This window comes from Ranitomeya imitator, chromosome 5 (assembly GCF_032444005.1).
Source record: "Ranitomeya imitator isolate aRanImi1 chromosome 5, aRanImi1.pri, whole genome shotgun sequence".
Lineage (NCBI taxonomy): Eukaryota > Metazoa > Chordata > Amphibia > Anura > Dendrobatidae > Ranitomeya > Ranitomeya imitator.
The window spans coordinates 167902827-167915681 of record NC_091286.1 but is presented as its reverse complement, the minus strand read 5'-3'; the positions used below and the strand labels follow the sequence as shown (position 1 = coordinate 167915681).

The window sequence follows — 12855 nt, the reverse complement described above, 5'->3', positions numbered from 1 at the left end:
TCCCCCCCTGGGACAAAGTAAAAAAGTAAAAAAAAAATTTCAAATGTGTAAAAAAAAATTTAAAAAAATATTCCAAAATAATGAAAAAAAAAAAAAATATTATTCCCATAACTACATTTCTTTATCTAAATAAAAAAAAAAAACAATAAAAGTACACATATTTAGTATCGCCGCGTCCGTAACGGCCCGACCTATAAAACTGGCCCACTAGTTAACCCCTTCAGTAAACACCGTAAGAAAAAAAAAAAAAAAACGAGGCAAAAAACAACGCTTTATTATCATACCGCCGAACAAAAAGTGGAATAACACGCGATCAAAAAGACAGATATAAATAACCATGGTACCGCTGAAAACATCATCTTGTCCCGCAAAAAACGAGCCGCCATACAGCATCATCAGCAAAAAAATAAAAAAGTTATAGTCCTGAGAATAAAGCGATGCCAAAATAATTATTTTTTCTATAAAATAGTTTTTATCGTATAAAAGCGCCAAAACATAAAAAAATGATATAAATGAGGTGACGCTGTAATCGTACTGACCCGAAGAATAAAACTGCTTTATCAATTTTACCAAACGCGGAACGGTATAAACGCCTCCCCCAAAAGAAATTCATGAATAGCTGGTTTTTGGTCATTCTGCCTCACAAAAATCGGAATAAAAAGCGATCAAAAAATGTCACGTGCCCGAAAATGATACCAATAAAACGTCAACTCGTCCCGCAAAAAACAAGACCTCACATGACTCTGTGGACCAAAATATAGAAAAATTATAGCTCTCAAAATGTGGTAATGCAAAAAATATTTTTTGCAATAAAAAGCGTCTTTCAGTGTTTGACGGCTGCCAATCATAAAAATCCGCTAAAAAACCCGCTATAAAAGTAAATCAAACCCCCCTTCATCACCCCCTTAGTTAGGGAAAAATTAAAAAAATGTATTTATTTCCATTTTCCCATTAGGGCTAGGGTTAGAGTTAGGGCTAGGGTTAGGGCTAGGGTTAGGGCTAGGGTTAGGGGTAGGGCTAGGGGTAGGGCTAGGGTTAGGGCTAGGGTTAGGGCTAGGGTTAGGGTTAGGGCTAGGGTTAGGGCTAGGGTTAGGGCTAGGGTTAGGGCTAGGGTTAGGGTTAGGGCTAGGGTTAGGGTTAGGGCTAGGGTTAGGGTTAGGGCTAGGGTTAGGGTTAGGGCTAGGGTTAGGGCTAGGGTTAGGGCTAGGGTTACGGTTAGGGCTAGGGTTAGGGCTAGGGTTAGGGCTAGGGTTAGGGCTAGGGCTACAGTTTGGGTTGGGGCTAAAGTTACAGTTAGGGTTTAGATTACATTTACGGTTGGGAATAGGGTTGGGGTTAGGGTTAGGGGTGTGTCTGGGTTAGAGGTGTGGTTAGGGTTACTGTTGGGATTAGGGTTAGGGATGTGTTTGGATTAGGGTTTCAGTTATAATTGTGGGGTTTCCACTGTTTAGGCACATCAGGGGCTCTCCAAACGCGACATGGCGTCCGATCTCAATTCCAGCCAATTCTGCGTTGAAAAAGTAAAACAGTGCTTCTTCCCTTCCGAGCTCTCCCGTGTGCCCAAACAGGGGTTTACCCCAACATATGGGGTATCAGCGTACTCAGGACAAATAGGACAACAACTTTTGGGGTCCAATTTCTCCTGTTACCCTTGGGAAAATACAAAACTCGGGGCTAAAACATATTTTTTGTGGGAAAAAAAAAGATTTTTTATTTTCACGGCTCTGCGTTATAAACTGTAGTGAAACACTTGGGGGTTCAAAGTTCTCACAACACATCTAGATTAGTTCCCTGGGGGGTCTAGTTTCCAATATGGGGTCACTTGTGGGAGGTTTCTACTGTTTAGGTACATTAGGGGTTCTGCAAACGCAATGTGACGTCTGCATACCATTCCATCTAAGTCTGCATTCCAAATGGCGCTCCTTCCCTTCCAAGCTCTGCCATGCGCTCAAACGGTGGTTTCCCCCAACATACGGGGTATCAGCGTACTCAGGACAAATTGGACAACAACTTTTGGGGTCGAATTTCTCCTCTTACCCTCGGGAAAATACAAAACTGGGGGCTAAAAAATAATTTGGGGGGGAAAGATTTTTTTTTTTAATTTTCACGGCTCTGCGTTACAAACTGTAGTGAAACACTTGGGGGTTCAAAGCTATCACAACACATCTAGATGAGTTCCTTAGGGGGTCTAGTTTCCAAAATGGTGTCACTTGTGGGAGGTTTCTACTGTTTAGGTACATTAGGGGCTCTGCAAATGCAATGTGACACCTGCAGACCATTCCATCTAAGTCCTCATTCCAAATGGAGCTCCTTCCCTTCCGAGCCCTCCCATGCGCCCAAACAGTGGTTCCCCCCCACATATGGGGTATCAGTGCACTCAGGACAAATTGGACAACAAATTGTGGGGTCGAATTTCTCCTGTTACCCTCGGGAAAATACAAAACTGGGGGCTAAAAAATAATTTTTGTGGGAAAAAATTTTTGTTTTATTTTTACGGCTCTCCATTATAAACTTCTGTGAAGCCTTTAGTGGGTCAAAGCGCTCAGCACACATCTAGATAAGTTCCTAAGGGGGTCTACTTTCCAAAATGGTGTCACTTGTGGGGGGTTTCTACTGTTTAGGTACATTAGGGGCTCTGCAAACGCAATGTGACACCTGCAGACCATTCCATCTAAGTCTGCATTCAAATGGCACTCCTTCCCTTCTGAGCCCTCCCATGTGCCCAAACAGTGGTTCCCCCCACATATGGTGTATCATCGCACTCAGGACAAATTGGGCAACAAATTTTAGGGTCCAATTTCTCCTGTTACCCTCAGGAAAATACAAAACTGGGGGCTAAAAAAATAATTTTTGTGGGAAAAAAATTTTGTTTTATTTTTACGGATCTGCATTATAAACTTCTGTGAAGCACTTGGTGGGTCAAAGTGCTCACCACACCTCTAGATAAGTTCCTTAGGGGGTCTACTTTCCAAAATGGTGTCATTTGTGGGGGGTTTCAATGTTTAGGCACATCAGTGGCTCTTCAAACGCAACATGGCGTTCTATCTCAATTCCTGTCAATTTTGCTTTTAAAAGTCAAACGGCGCTCCTTCCCTTCCGAGCTCTCCCATCCGCCCAAACAGTGGTTTACCCCCACATATGGGGTATCAGCGTACTCAGGACAAATTGTACAACAACTTTTGGGGTCCAATTTCTTCTCTTACCATTGGGAAAATAAAAAATTGGGGGCGAAAAGATAATTTTTGTGAAAAAATATGATTTTTTATTTTTACGGTTACTACATTATAAACTTCTGTGAAGCACTTGGTGGGTCAAAGTGCTCAGCACACCTCTAGATAAGTTCCTTAGGGGGTCTACTTTCCAAAATGGTGTCACTTGTGGGGGGTTTCAATGTTTAGGCACATCAGTGGCTCTTCAAACGCAACATGGCGTCCCATCTCAATTCCTGTCAATTTTGCATTGAAAAGTCAAACGGCGCTCCTTCCTTTCCGAGCTCTCCCATCCGCCCAAACAGTGGTTTACCCCCACATATGGGCTATCAGCGTACTCAGGACAAATTGTACAACAACTTTTGGGGTCCAATTTCTTCTCTTACCCTTGGGAAAATAAAAAATTGGGGGCGAAAAGATAATTTTTGTGAAAAAATATGATTTTTTATTTTTACGGTTCTACATTATAAACTTCTGTGAAGCACTTGGTGGGTCAAAGTGCTCACCACACCTCTAGATAAGTTCCTTAGGGGGTCTACTTTCCAAAATGGTGTCACTTGTGGGGGGTTTCAATGTTTAGCCACATCAGGGGCTCTCCAAACGAAACATGGCGTCCCATCTCAATTCCAGTCAATTTTGCATTGAAAAGTCAAATGGCACTCCTTCGCTTCCGAGCTCTGCCATGCGCCCAAACAGTGGTTTACCCCCACATGTGGGGTATTGGCATACTCAGGACAAATTGTACAACAATGTTTGGGGTCCATTTTGTCCTGTTACCCTTGGTAATATAAAACAAATTGGAGCTGAATTAAATTTTTTGTGAAAAAAAGTTAAATGTTCATTTTTATTTAAACATTCAAAAAATTCCTGTGAAGCACCAGAAGGGTTAATAAACTTCTTGAATATGGTTTTGAGCACCTTGAGGGGTGTAGTTTTTAGAATGGTGTCACACTTGGGTATTTTCTATCATATAGACCCCTCAAAATGACTTCAAATGAGATGTGGTCCCTAAAATAAAATGGTGTTGTAGAAATGAGAAATTGCTGGTCAACTTTTAACCCTTATAACTCCCTAACAAAAAAAAATTTTGGTTCCAAAATTGTGCTGATGTAAAGTAGACATGTGGGAAGTGTGACTTATTAAGTATTTTGTGTGACATATCTCTGTGATTTAATTGCATAAAAATTCAAAGTTGGAAAATTGCGAAATTTTCATAATTTTCGCCAAATTTCCGTTTTTTTCACAAATAAACGCAGGTACTATCAAAGAATTTTTACCATTGTCATGAAGTACAATATGTCATGAGAAAACAATGTCAGAATCACCAGGATCCATTGAAGCGTTCCAGAGTTATAACCTCATAAAGGGACAGTGGTCAGAATTGTAAAAATTGGCCCGGTCATTAACGTGCAAACCACCCTTGGGGGTAAAGGGGTTAAGGGCTTCAGAAAGACCCTTTCGGAAAATTGCTGCCAGAGCGTCCTCATTCCATTTAGTGAGCACAGACCATTTTCTAAATTTCTGGCAGTATAATTCTGCCGCTTCCTGACCCTGACACAAGGCCAACAGTGTTTTCTCAGCATGCTCTACAGAGTTAGGTTCGTCATACAATAATCCGAGGGATTGAAAAAATGCATCTACATTAACCAATGCCGGATTCCCTGACTCAAGTGAGAATGCCCAGTCTTTAGGGTCGCCAGGCAGTAGAGAAATAACTATTTTTACTTGCTGAATGGGGTCACCAGAGGAACGGGGTTTAAGAGCAAAAAACAATTTGCAGTTATTTTTAAAGTTCAAAAACTTAGATCTATCCCCGTAAAACAAATCTGGAGTAGGAATTTTAGGCTCTAAGGCCGGAGTCTGAACCACATAATCTTGAATACTCTGTACTCGTGCAGCAAGGTGCTCCACACGAGAACATAAACTCTGAACATCCATGCCTGCATCCAAATCCCGAATCACCCAGAGATCAAGAGGAAGAAAAATGACCAAACAAACTAAAGAGAAAAAAAAAATGGCTCAGAACTCTTTTTCTCTTCCTTCTTTTGAGAGGCAATCAGCTCATTGTTGGCCAGTTGTACTGTTATGGTCTGGTGATTAAGGAGCGACATGCGTCTAGCTCAGAGCAGGTGGCAACTATACTGACCGCAGTCCCTAAGCTCAACACAACACTAGAAGCAGCCGTGGAATGCTCCTAACACTGCCTATGCATCTCGTCACAGCCGGAGAACTAACTAACCCTAAAGATAGAAGCAGGAAAACTATCTTGCCTCAGAGAAAATACCCAAAGGATAGATAAGCCCCCCCACAAATAATGACTGTGAGAGGAGAAGGAAATGACATACGTAGTATGAAACAAGATTTAGCACAGGAGGCCACTTCTAGCTAGATAGGAAAAAGTACAGGACAGAGAGCTGTGTGGTCAGTAATAAAAACTAGAAAAAGTCCACCGCAGAGAAATGCAAAAATCTCCACACCTGACTAAAGGTGTGGAGGGCAAACTCTGCTGCCCAGAGCTTCCAGCCTAGCTGAATAGATCCATACTGATAAGCTGGACAAATGAACAAAACATAGAAAGTGGAAAACCACAAGACAAAAACAAGAGAACTGCAAAATAACAAGCAAGGACTTAGCTTTTGCTGAATTGGTCAGAGTGTCAGGAAAATCCTAAGAGCAAAGACTCCAGGCAGGAACAATGACAACTGGCATTGAATGAGGGAAAAGGCCAGACTAATATAGCCGAGCCAGAAAGACGATCAGTGAAAACAGCTGCTGAAGCTAAATCCAAGAAGCAGCCATACCACTCAAAACCACAGGAGGGAGCCCAAGAACGGAATTCACAACAGTTAGGGTTACCGTTGGGATTAGGGTTAGGGGTGTGTTTGGATTAGGGTTTCAGTTATAATTGGGGGGTTTCCACTGTTTAGACACATCAGGGGCTCTCCAAACGCGACATGGCGTCTGATCTCAATTCCCGCCAATTCTGCGTTGAAAAAGTAAAACAGTGCTCCTTCCCTTCCAAGCTCTCCCGTGTGCCCAAACAGGAGTTTACCCCAACATATGGGGTATCAGCGTACTCAGGACAAATTGGACAACAACTTTTGGGGTCCAATTTCTCCTGTTACCCTTGGGAAAATACAAAACTGGGGGCTAAAAAATAATTTTTGTGGGAAAAAAAATGATTTTTTATTTTCACAGCTCTGCGATATAAACTGTAGTGAAACACTTGGGGGCTCAAAGTTCTCACAACACATCTAGATAAGTTCGTGGGGGGGTCTAGTTTCCAATATGGGGTCACTTGTGGGAGGTTTCTACTGTTTAGGTATATTAGGGGCTCTGCAAACGCAATGTGACGCCTGCAGACCATTCCATCTAAGTCTGCGTTCCAAATGGCGCTCCTTCCCTTCCGAGCCCTTCCATGCGTCCAAACGGTGGTTCCCCCCACATATAGGGTATCAGCGCACTCAGGACAAATTGCACAACAACTTTTGGGGTCCAATTTCTCCTGTTACCCTCAGGAAAATACAAAACTGGGGGCTAAAAAATAATTTTTGTGGGAAAAATTTTTGTTTTATTTTTACGGCTCTGCATTATAAACTTCTGTGAAGCTCTTGGTGGGTCAAAGTGCTCACCACACATCTAGATAAGTTCCTTAGGGGGTCTACTTTTCAAAATGGTGTCACTTGTGGGGTATCAGCGTACTCAGGACAAATTGCACAACAACTTTTTTGTTCCAATTTCTTCTCTTACCATTGGGAAAATAAAAAATTGGGGTCGAAAAGATAATTTTTGTGAAAAAAAAATGATTTTTTATTTTTACGGTTCTGCATTATAAACTTCTGTGAAGCACTTGGTGGGTCAAAATGCTCACCACACCTCTAGATAAGTTCCTTAGGGGGTCTACTTTTCAAAATGGTGTCACTTGTGGGGGGTTTCAATGTTTAGGCACATCAGTGGCTCTCCAAACGCAACATGGCATCCCATCTCAATTCCTGTCAATTTTGCATTGAAAAGTCAAACGGCGCTCCTTCCCTTCCGAGCTCTCCCATGCGCACAAACAGTGGTGAACCCCCACATATGGGGTATCGGCGTACTCAGGACAAATTGTACAACAACGTTTGGGGTCCATTTTCTCCTGTAACCCTTGGTAAAATAAAACAAATTGGAGCTGAAGTAATTTTTTTGTGAAAAAAAGTTAAATGTTAATTTTTATTTAAACATTCCAAAAATTCCTGTGAAACACCTGAAGGGTTAATAAACTTCTTGAATGTGGTTTTGAGAACCTTGAGGGGTGCAGTTTTTAGAATGGTGTCACACTTGGCTATTTTCTATCATATAAACCCCTCAAAATGACTTCAAATGAGATGTGGTCCCTAAAATAAAATGGTGTTGTAAAAATGAGAAATTGCTGGTCAACTTTTAACCCTTATAACTCACTAACAAAAAAAATTTTGGTTCCAAAATTGTGCTGATGTAAAGTAGACATGTGGGAAATGTTACTTATTAAGTATTTTGTGTGACATATCTCTGTGATTTAATTGCATAAAAATTCAAAGTTGGAAAATTGCGAAATTTTCAAAATTTTTGCCAAATTTCCATTTTTTTCACAAATAAACGCAGGTAATATCAAAGAAATTTTACCACTATCATGAAGTACAATATGTCATGAGAAAACAATGTCAGAATCACCGGGATCCGTTGAAGCGTTCCAGAGTTATAACCTAATAAAGGGACAGTGGTCAGAATTGTAAAAATTGGCCCGGTCCATAACGTGCAAACCACCCTTGGGGGTAAAGGGTAATGACTGGGTTATGAATAATTAATGAGTGACTAAAATTTTGACATATCAATGGTTGATATTTTATTTTTGTCTCTAAATCTTTCCTAGTATAACATCATGTTGTCTACAGCATATCCCTCATTTTTTATGCCAGTATAATAATAATAATCTTTATTTTTATATAGCGCTAACATATTCCGCAGCGCTTTACATTTTTTGCACACATTATCATCACTGTCCCTGTTGAGGCTCACAATCTAAATTCCCTATCAGTATGTCTTTGGAATGTGGGAGGAAACCGGAGTGCCCAGAGGAAACCCACGCAAACACGGAGAGAACATACAAACTCTTTGCAGATATAAAGATCCCATCATCAACTGATTTCAATTTTTGTGTATGAGAAAAATCACTGACATCTCAATGAGCCCTTAGTGATTCCTCTTCTACAAAAACTTAAAGGGAGTCCATCATCCCCAAAATACATTTTAATAGGACTATACCTTGTTGTAGGGCACTTAGCCCCTATAAAAACCATATAAGCGCTGTACCTGTTGCTGGCATAGTGCCTGAGGAAGTAACTTTAATTTGTATGGAAAATAAGACCCTTGGTACACCCTTAGCCTGGCTAAGAGTCTGATGCACTGTTACACCTCCTATTTTGCATGTTGGGGGCCATGTCTGATTGCTGACTGTGTGTGTGTATGTGTGTCTTATTGCTGTAAGCGTGCGTGCGTGTGTGTGTGAATGTGCACTGCTTGTGCCCAGCCATAGGTCGGGAGCCGGGAGCATTCTCCTTCCCATCTTCTTTCTGGTGATGTCGCTCACTACACTAATACACCACGATGCGGCTTCAATATTCAAATGAGGTGGCATAACAAACTAAAAGTTATGATCTAAGGCTCTGTAGCAGTACCAGTAACAGGTACAGCGCTAATATGGTTTTATAGGGGCTAATTTCCCTACAACACTGTATAGCCCAATTAAAATGCATGTTGGGGGGTGCTTGACCTCCTTTAACTAGGAACAAAAATCAATAAATTTAAGTGTGCTGTTGCTTGGTATAATGCATTCACTGAAATACTGTTACAGATACTCCCAAATAAACAAACATTATGTACTATCATCAAGTCTCTGTTCTGGGAATATATATATATATATATATATATATATATATATATATATATATACATATATATATATATATATATATATACTATTGTTCATTGTTGACTTAGCAATCATGAACAAAATGTCAGACCTGTCTACAATCTTTAATTTTTACATTTATTTTGACATATTTTGCCTCTATTTAAAAAGCAAAACTATAATATTATAAAAATGTGATACATGCTTATAAACTATGTGCAAATGTTATTAAGGGCATTATTTGCATTATATGAGCACAGTCTGTATATAGAACCCTCCGTGTTTATTATTGATGTAGAAAACTTGCGTTCTCCAAATTTATCTTAGAACTTTAAAATATTCAAAAACCGTTTAAAAATAAGTACATTGTTACTTCTTACCTTTGAAAATAGTGTCCGCAAAACATGAAGAGCAGCTTACTTCCAACAGTATCCAAGGACTGATTATACAGTAAAGCCACAAAAGGAATTAGGAAGGAAGGTAGCTCCTGGATCAACCAGCCCCACTTTGCTGGAATACCAGTTTGGGTATGCGTTTTTTCAATATGCTTCCCATAAAGTGCAGGCTCTCTCAGTTGACTTAAAAAAAATAAGAGTCCTACAATGAGTAATAATATACTCATGTAAAAGTCTAAATCTTGGGTACAGTACATTCTTCAGTTCAACGTTGACTCTGGATCACAAGCTGTGTAGCACGTCTCAGAAACACAGGAGTGTTGTTATATCCAGCTCCTCAATCACTATGAATACTTGTGGAAACACCACTACTGAGCTGCTCAAGTTTCCTTCCTGAGAAAAAATGCACAAAGAGAGAGTGGAAGCAGAATAAAAAAACGTTTACAACTGATTGTCAACACTACATACCACATGCACACCATACAATTAATAGTAGAAAATTTACTCTTGTTTCAACTTAAAAGTACATTTTTTGGTGGGTGAGGAAGGGGGCTGCATTCATTCATGCATGGTAACAAGCTTCCTTAGTATAATGCGTGCTTCATGTAAAATCTCTAATGTAGGGACATATGTAATATATTGCCATTTCCAATTTTAAATAAAATCTTCCAGAAGTAGTACATTGAACATATAGTATTAGTTAAAATCAGTACTTTGCATTTCTGGTCACTTTAATGTAAATTCACTGCATAGCATAGCCTTTTGTGAAATTATGTTTGTGGCATAAAGCAGAGCCCTAAAGGGGTTGTCTTTATGTTTGCCCCAGTAAAATACTCACCTCCTGTGCCAGCGTCGCTCCAGCGGTGTTGGCACTGTCTTTCATGGGGCTCGCGTACTATTGAGCCTGGGGCAAATCAACGCCTGCTTCACTCTCCCCACCTTCGCTCACTTCCTCTGAATATATCATTGCCCGAAAGTGAGGAGAGTGAAGGGGGCACTGAGGGGCTGCAGGGTTCGTGTGATGTAACAATGTTATGCGAGCCTGTTAGGAGAGACATTGCCGATATGACTGAAATGGCGCCGACACTGGAGGTGTGTATAGGTGTTTGCTAACCAAATGGGAAACTGGGAGAGAAGAATAAGCCAATTCTCGACTCTTCTGGCAACACCTTTAAGTACACATTCTACCTGCTTCTTTTTCCTGTATTTCCACCCCCCCCCCCCCTTTCTTTGATTGACAGCTCTGGCTTCATAGAGCCAGAGAAGGGAGGAGATATAGGGAAAGCAAGCAGACGGGAAGGTGTATTAAAATGACTGGCCATGCCGTGAGGCACTGAGTGGCGGGACTTAGTTTGAATAGTCATTTTGTGTTGACAGAGTCCCTTTAAGGGGAACCTGTCCAGCTGAAAATGCTGTGTTTGCAGGTGGCTTGTTATAGAGCAAGAGGAGCTGCAAAAACTGATGTGCTAAGATGCACAGCTAGCTTCTTCATGGGCATGGTTACGATCACACTCTCTGTGACCATGTTCATTATGCCCCTGCTTGGCAGTTGTTATGGATGCCAAACCAGTAATTGCGTATTCGGAGGTGTACCTGAAGCTCATGGGCAGAAATGCAAAATATGTGACAGGCCCCCTGTTTACCCACTATTATGCTATGTTAGGTGAATATGCTAAATAACTGACCCATCCAAAGCCTAGGAGATATGGCCAGACACACCTAAATGCCTCTATACATATTAGACTAATGTTGGCCATGCCTACCATTATAGACAGATTCAGCTGATATATACAGTATGTAGAAAAGGACAGCACCACAGCAATTGTGAAAAAACAGCTCTCGTGTTTATTCTGCCATCTGCGACGTTTCGGTCCGTGGACCTTTTTCAAGCATGCTTGAAAAAGGTCCACGGACCGAAACATCGCAGATGGCAGAATAAACACGAGAGCTGTTTTTTCACAATTGCTGTGGTGCTGTCCTTTTCTACATATATATTGGACTTTATTTACTGGGATGGATCCCCTGGTAAGGACGTGCGCCATGTTGTCCATAGAGACATTGCCATTGTAGGGTGCGGCTTTACTACTAGCTTAGATTCAGCTGATAGTCTTATGTATATGAGCTTGCCGACCAACTGATAATTGGGAGAAATGTCGATTTCACATATCCAATTTTGGATTGCTGATAGTATTGTTTTGCGTGAGGTAAGCCAGCAGCCGACAAATCAGCCAGTGACTTTCTCATAGAGAACACCGAAGCACTTGGTCAAACAAGTGCACCTGTGTATGGTAGAATCGGCTGAGATAGCTTAAAGTATTAAGTTGAGGCAGTAGCATTGGTACCGGGGGGCAGAGGGTGAGAGCGCCCCGGGCCCGGAGCTCTGAGGCGGCCCACCCGGTGCCAACAGTGGGCCCCCCGCCTGTCATCGCAAGGTGAGCTGTATCGCCATCTAGCTGATACAGCTCACCGCATTGATGAGGGAAGGATCATTACACTCCTTCTCCCATCATCCCCCTGTCAGCGTCTGTCTGGCTGCAGACTTGTAGTTTAAGACTGGACAGCCCCTTTAATAAAAGGGAGCATATTAGCTGATTCATGCTGCCCAAACCTTTAGAGATCAGCTCTGATTTCTAAATTTCTGTAATCCAGTTCCAGGAAAAAGGGAAAATTCTGATGTATTAAAATCCAATAAACTTTATTGAAACAAATCCATGAAATAGTCGATCCCAATAGGTGGCTAGGCATAGGATCACATATCAGCCCTCGCTATATGCGTTTCGAAGACTAAGAACACGTTTGTGTTCGAAACGCATATAGCGAGGGCTGATATGTGATCCTATGCCTAGCCACCTATTGGGATCAACTATTTTATGGATTTGTTTCAATAAAAAGTTTATTGGATTTTAATACATCAGAATTTTCCATTTTTCCTGGAGCTGGATTACCGAACTCTTTGTGCTTCTACCACGTCCTGGGCTGGACGTTTTTCCCTGCTCGGATGTCTGTATCGCTTGTGGATCCCTGTTGGGTGGGCTGAAAATTTTTTTTTCTTTTTTTGTATTCTAAATTTCTACATTTTACTGTGAAACATTGTTGCAATTTCAGAGAAAAACAAAGTTGAAAATGTGGCCAGAAATAAAGTGACTAGCCCAATAGAGCTTCTGCTCCCTCCTGTGACAAATCTCTCCATATAGACACATATGGACAGACCTGTCAACATTACCAAGTGGACAGGAAGGAGCCAGCGGGAACCTGGCTCTTGGATAAGTCACCTCACTCCTGGGTGCACTCTCAAGTATGCTTTTCTCTGAAATGCTGGTGTTTT

The 12855-nt window shown here is 41.2% G+C and overlaps 1 protein-coding gene across 2 annotated transcripts in view; it reads right to left on the bottom strand.

Moving 5' to 3' along the window:
• The window catches only part of LOC138681633 (3-oxo-5-alpha-steroid 4-dehydrogenase 2-like), a 188214-nt gene that overhangs the window by 95809 nt on the left and 79550 nt on the right, over window positions 1-12855 (bottom strand). For both annotated transcript variants that reach the window (XM_069769306.1, XM_069769307.1), the window contains one exon: window positions 9516-9923. In XM_069769306.1, the coding sequence (XP_069625407.1) occupies window positions 9516-9787 (272 nt within the window). In that variant the 5' untranslated portion in view covers window positions 9788-9923. The remainder of the gene's footprint in view (window positions 1-9515; window positions 9924-12855) is intronic.